Source organism: Pseudozyma flocculosa (assembly GCF_000417875.1).
Source record: "Pseudozyma flocculosa PF-1 unplaced genomic scaffold scaffold00017, whole genome shotgun sequence".
Lineage (NCBI taxonomy): Eukaryota > Fungi > Basidiomycota > Ustilaginomycetes > Ustilaginales > Ustilaginaceae > Pseudozyma > Pseudozyma flocculosa.
In genome coordinates this window covers 75,610-81,755 of record NW_006920885.1, presented here as the reverse complement: position 1 = coordinate 81,755, position 6,146 = coordinate 75,610, and the positions used below count along the sequence as shown (strand labels likewise).

Sequence of the window (6,146 nt, the reverse complement as noted above, 5' to 3'; positions counted from 1 at the left end):
TCCGCCCTTGGACAGCCTCGGAACAACGGGCAGCAGCTGACCGCAAGGAGGAGCAGAGAAAGGCGCAGCAGCGACAGAGCATCGCCTTCGCTCCCTCGTCATCGGCGTCGGCGTCACCCTCGACCCGCTCGCCGGCCGCGTCGGCGGGTGGGATATCCAAGCGGGCCGCCATGGACCAGGTCGATCGGTGGAAGGGCAAAGAGGGTCTGCGTCTTGGTCCTCCCGCCCATCCCTCCTCTTCCTCGTCGTCATCGTCGGATCGACATCGTCATCGGAGGGACGAGGGAAAGCAGCAGCAGCAGCAGCAGCAGCAGCAGCAGGAGAAGAGGAAGGGGTGGCGATGATCTTCGGCATCGATCCGCAGCGAGGGCGGTAGAGAGGCGCTCGCGCTCGTCGTCGCCTGCAATCCCCTATACCCATGGCCGTACGGCAACCGTCTCCGCTGCATGCTCGAGTTTCACGAGATCGGGCTAGCGCATCGCTCAGCAGGCTGGCAGGCGTAACGATTATCGTGGGCAGGCCATCTGTTCCCCTCCCCCTGACGCGCGTCCACCTGCCCTAGGGAACGGCAGACGGGGCGGGGGGCCGAGGCGGGATGCGAATCTAGTTGGTGGGGGGTACAGGTGGCGCTCTCGAGTTTTTCCAGCCAGAGCGCAGTCCCGACACGCCGGCGATGGTGCCAAACAAGCCCACCCAGCCTTCGCCAAACAGGCCTGCTGGGCAGGACCTGTGCGAGCAAAGGCGGGGTTGCAGCGACGTGAGACGTAGGAAGAGGGGTTGGGTCAGCATGCCAGTCCGGTCTGTTTCCGGTCCAGCGCTCCGAGCTCAGGGGCCGACTCACCAGTGCAGCGTGAGGGGTAGGTAGCCGAGGTTGACCCAGAGCTCGTTGAGGATGGCGGCCTTGCGGTCGTCGAGCTCGTCCCACATCTGCGTCGTGATGGCCTGTTGCTGGCTGGCCTTTTCCCCCTCGGCCGCCGTGGTCGCCGACGACGACGATGCTGCCGATGCCGTTGCCGTTGCCGACGGTCCGGCGCGGCGAGCAGCGGCGGGGGTGGGGTGGCCCCTGCTGCGTTCGAGGGCCTTTGCGCGGAGGCGGAGGAGGCGGTTGTCCTCGACGAGGTGGAGGAGCTGGAGGCCGACGTAGAGGGCCCAGAAGCGGGAGCCCCAGAGCCAAAAGGCGTTTTGTACGGCGGCCGAGACGGGGAGGACGCCGTGGCTGCCGAGGTAGGCGACGGCCTCCATGGGGCAGTAGGCGAGCATCGACCAGCCCTGGATGCGCTCGATGTTGTGCAGCAGGCGCGTCGGCGGCGGCGTGCGCTCCAGCGACACCATCCACTTGAGAATGGGCAGCACGCCCCAGATGCGAAAGAGGACGCGCGCGTCGCTGATGAGGGCGCTCAGCTTGGCCACGCGCTGCGCGGCGCTTGAGGGCCGCTTGGCGCGCAGGCCGAGGAGGCGCAGCCGCAGCGCATACTGGAGGTTGAGGAGGACGATGACGAGCTTGCTCGAGTACTGCGTCACCATCAGAGCCTGGCGGGGGTGGTGGGGGCGAAATGAGGACGAGGACGAGGGCAAGTCGGAGCGGCAGGGACAGAGAGAGGGTCAGGAAGGGAGCGAGCGGGCTAGGGAGCTACGACGACGGCGGGGGAGGGCGACTCACCTTGTCGGTTCCGCTCCATGTGCCGAGGTAGCGGATGAGGTGGTCTAGCCGCTCACTGGGCGCGACGTTGGAAAAGCAGCCGAGGATGCGGTCGGTCGGGTTGGGCTGCCTGGGCGCCTTTTTCCGCGGGTGTGCCGAGGCCGACGACATGGTGTGCGGGGTAGGGTCAGAGTGTGGGGGCTGGGCTGGATGGTGACGAAGCTATATGGGGGCAGAGGGGACAATGGCGTGCGCCGGAAGCGTTGCGTTTGGGCGGTTGCTGGCACTCTATGCTGGGAGGATGCCGGTGGTGGTGGTGGTGGTGGAACGCCGTTGGCAGGGAGCGAGGTTGGTGTTGGTGTCGGCCCCGCCGTCGCTTTGGCCAGGCAGACTCTGAGAGTCACAGCGTCTTTGCGGCCTGCGTGCCCGCGGTTGAACGTGAGAAGGCGGCGGCTCGCTTTGCCTCGCTGCCGCCCCTTGAGCCCGTCTGGCACCAGAAGCGGCCTCCGGCTGCACGGCTCAGACGCCCTGCCGGCCGGACAGGCCCAAGACCGCGAGACCGCTCCCAACTCGACTCGTCCGGCACACCCACACACACTCGAGGTTGGGTCCGTCAAAAGTGGGCCACGTGACTTGGTCAGAAGGTTGACCCGTGTCCGCGACTTATCGGCCGGCAATGCCAGGGGCCGTGCCACGCCGTGTCCATACATCCCCCAACGATGCGGCCATGCATCCCAGCTTCTCACCACCACTTGCCCCTTCCCAATCGACCACTTCAGCCTCGTCGTTATATGTAGGCAGCACCGTCCCAGGCGTGCCTGCCTGCCCTTTCTGTCGCCACAGGCTGCAACCCTGTCCCTGTCCCGCCATCTTCCCCCGACCACGGGCCTCAAACGTCTTACCCCCGGCGCAGCCCTTGTACCGACGTTTTCGCGCCACCTGACGACGCCAGCCTGCCACTCGAGCGCATTTGATCAAGTCTGGCGCCGAGATGACCTCCTCATCGTCGCCGACCCAGTCCGATGGCGCCTTCCTTTGCTCGCCGGCGATCCGTGGACCGTCGGGCTCGAGCTGCTACATCCCCTCGGGCACGGCTGGTCCCTCTCCGCGCCACCTCAGCGGTATGCTGCACGAATCCCAGTCGAGCCCTCAGAGAACCTTTGACCGCGATCTCGTCGCCGGCCGCATCGATGTCACTTTCTCCGGCGATGACCACATCGATAGACTCCTCGACTCTCTCTTGCCCGACGACACGCTCTACTTCGAGGAACTCTCTTCCACCGCGCTGAGCGAGATTCTGCGTCCCAAGCTCGTCCAGTTTACCGTCGCAGGCGACCGCTTTGATCCAGGCGCTGACAAGCCCTGCGGACGCCTCAAGTTTCTCTGCCTCGATGGCGTTGATAGCGGCGACGACGACGGAGTCGATAGCAACTCGTCAGTCGGCGGCGACGGCGGTGTGGGCGACGATGATGGAATGCATCGGACCAATGCATCCACACCCGCTCGTGAAGGAGGCGCCGCCGTCACCGCCGCCGCTGCCACCGCCGCCACCGCAGCCACGACCTTTTTCGCCTACTTCTCGCACGAGGCTGGGCGCTGGAGGATCAACATTTTTTGCTGCGGCGGAACCGATCAAGCTTGCCAGCGTCGTGCGGACTCTAGCATGGCCCTTGCCGTCGCCCGACCCCCCTCGGACGGCACCGGTCACTGGTACTCGCGTGCTTTCTTCGAGTACGTCCGTACCAACGAGAACAATCTCGTGGCCGTCTTCCAAGCTCTCGCGACCGCCCTGGATAGTCATTTCGGAGAGCAGTTGCGGCGCATTGATGGAGCGGGGCGTGCCTATCAACGAGAAGGCGCCGTCTACTGTAACACTGGCGACCAAGGCCTGAAGTGTAAACCGGTGCGTCGCAGCCAGCCGCTGCCCTTCCAGCCTCGGGCAGATGTGGGATGCTGAGTCTCTCCTTTGCCCTGCCGCTCGTCGTCCGACCGGACCCTCAGGCAGACGAAATGGACCAGTGGGGCTGCAAGATCCGTCCTGACATCGTCGTCGTCAAGAAGAAGGAGAAGATCGATTGGGCGCACGCAAGAGCCATATTCGAGTTCAAGACGACGCGCACGAAGAACCAAGAGCCCTTGGAAGGTGCCACGAGGCACAGCCAAGACACACTCGCTCAACTGCACAAATACGTGGTCAAGGCCGTATCCGAGACCCCGGGCTTCACGTCGCTCTACGCCATGATCGTGCGCGACCGTGTCGTGGTCCCTTACAGGATCGACGCGGATCATATCGTCAATCTCGAGGGGTTCGATGCCGATGCAGAGCCTTTCCTCCTCTACAAGGTGTTCCTCCTCATGCGAGGAATCTGCCTAGATTCGTATTCCGGGTTCGGCCTTTATCAGAGGCAAGTCGATGTGCGGAAACTCCGAGAGATCTACGTTGCCGACGCATCGTTGTCGCCACCTTCTGGCGGCCTCGACAAGCAACATCGACAGACCGAGTGGTATCGCCGTGTCGATGTCCGCGTCCCCGAGATGCCCAGGGATTGGTCACCGCCCAAGTCGTGGCCATACGAGTTCTGGCACAAGAACTCGATCTCTCATCGCTCGACGAGTGTCGCACGGGTCGAAGTCAAGCTCCACCATCCCGGTAGCAGCCGGGCGCCGGATCAGAGGGACGGCGAGGGTTTCGTCCCGGCCATCATCAAGATCTCTCACCTCTCAGCGCCAGCCTCTGGCTTCGAGGGCAAGGCATTCCGCGCGCTGGAAGCCCAAAGGCCTCGGCCGAAGACGTCGAACACAGTCGGCGGGAGCCAGACAGCGCGTCTAGTCCAAGCCATGCAGGCTCGCTGCTACGCGGGCATCCCGCAGCTGCTCACTCACGGCGTGCTCTGGTGGGCAACCAAGGACTCTGGACTCGCCAACATCCACAAGAAGGTTCGATCGGCCGGCGAGCCGCCGACTACCTTTGCCCCCCCGACCCTGGCTCGCAAAGACATGACGCCCTACCTTGTCGATCCAAGGAATCGCCTCTTCACCGTAGCGACAGCAACGCGCCGAATGCCGACAGCGACCATCACCCGCTACGTGCCGACATTTGCCTCGACGGACTCACGGGCATGGACCTTGCCCGCACAGATCGCGAGCGTCATCGAGGTCCTCTTCTACGTGTGTCGGCCCAGCAAGGTCGTGCATGGTGACATCTCCCCCGGCAACATCCTCATGCATTCGACTATTACCCGCGAGCAAGAAGCGCAGCTCCTCGACCCGCAGTGGCCGCGTGAGCGGCTGCCGCAACTCTCGCTCCTCGTCGACTTTGGCGAGAGCTGGGTCAGCGATGCCGATGCAGGCGATTGCCCTGACACGCTCGAAACGCGCAAGTTTACCAGCGGCACAAGGCTCTTCTGGTCGAGAAAGTCGTACCGCAACAACCGGCACCTGCAAAGACTGCGCTCGCCAGATCCCGATCAGTTCAAGCACAAACTCGAGCCCCTCGACACGTTCGATGCTATCGAGAGCGCTCTGGTCGTGCTCGTCTATCTGCTGTCCCGCCAGTTCAAGCTCTACACGTGCGAGCCAGACATGGCTGGCTTCCGGCCCGTGCTTCGTACAACAACGTGGTCCAAGCTCGAGAAGGACGTCCGGTCTTCGGAGATGGGCGACTTTGGCGCCTTTCACGACGTGAGTTGATCGGGATTGTGCCTCCGGAGAGTGCCGGACCACGTCTCGTCTAGTCTGGATAACACGATTGCTGAACCTGGACCGGCCATCCTCCCGCGCTGCCCCTTTATCTCGGACCGACTGTCTGTCTCTCTGCACCGAAACCAGTTCTTGGTGATGCAGTTCGACGACCCCCGTCTTGACAGGAACCACATCAGCCAGCTCAGTCGCTCGCCGTCCCGCGCGAGGACGACTCCAGGTCGCCGTCGCCGCCTGCTCCACGTTCTGGAGGAGGAATTCGACGCTCCGCCCAAGGACAAGACCAGCACGCTGCTCAAGCTCGTCAAAGCGATGATCTCGGATTGCGTAGAGGTGATCGACGAGATCGGTCAGACGGCTGCGGGCCTGCAGGGCCAGTCGTCGGACGAAACCAAGGCGGGAGCGGGTCACGAGGCACTCGAGGCACAGGTCGTGCACCTCATCGAGCGGCTCACCGACAGGCTCTACCGCGGCACCCGCGACATGTTCGACTATCGCGACGTAGACGTCGCTGCCGAGCTATGGGAGGGTCTTGACCCGAACAGCTCGTGGACCCGCGCGGGCAAACTCGGCAAGCCTGACAAAACCGTCAACGCTTAAGGGGGTCAGCATCGCCTGAGCCAACAGACAGGTCGGCAGGTCTCGGCTCAGCGGTCGAGCCAGCCCCCTCTCGCCCGCCTCCGCTCTCGCTCTTATCCTCTTGTCACAGCGTCTCCCTCTCTCCCTCCCTCTCTCTCTCCCTCTCTCTCTCTCTCTCTCTCTCTCTCTCTACTCTCTCTCTCTCTCTCTCTCTCTCTCTCTCTCTCTC

At 63.8% G+C, this 6,146-nt stretch overlaps 3 protein-coding genes across 3 annotated transcripts in view; 2 read left to right on the top strand and 1 right to left on the bottom strand.

Annotated features, from left to right (window-relative positions):
- PFL1_04925 (uncharacterized protein) overlaps window positions 1-344 on the top strand; it is a gene marked incomplete at both ends in the record, with an annotated part of 1,487 nt that extends 1,143 nt beyond the window's left edge. The window contains one exon of the mRNA XM_007882455.1: window positions 16-344. Coding sequence (XP_007880646.1) covers window positions 16-344 — 329 coding nt within the window. The remainder of the gene's footprint in view (window positions 1-15) is intronic.
- A 113-nt stretch (window positions 345-457) lies between these two features.
- PFL1_04924 (uncharacterized protein) lies at window positions 458-1,679 on the bottom strand (the record flags this gene model as incomplete). Its single annotated transcript, XM_007882454.1, has 3 exons — window positions 458-727; window positions 842-1,530; window positions 1,661-1,679. 3 exons carry the CDS (start codon window positions 1,677-1,679, stop codon window positions 458-460), a joined length of 978 nt encoding a protein of 325 aa, XP_007880645.1.
- A 951-nt stretch (window positions 1,680-2,630) lies between these two features.
- PFL1_04923 (uncharacterized protein) lies at window positions 2,631-5,938 on the top strand (the record flags this gene model as incomplete). Its single annotated transcript, XM_007882453.1, has 3 exons — window positions 2,631-3,542; window positions 3,641-5,320; window positions 5,468-5,938. The coding sequence occupies 3 exons, from the start codon at window positions 2,631-2,633 to the stop codon at window positions 5,936-5,938; spliced, it is 3,063 nt and encodes a 1,020-aa protein (XP_007880644.1).
- Window positions 5,939-6,146: the final 208 nt, after the last annotated feature.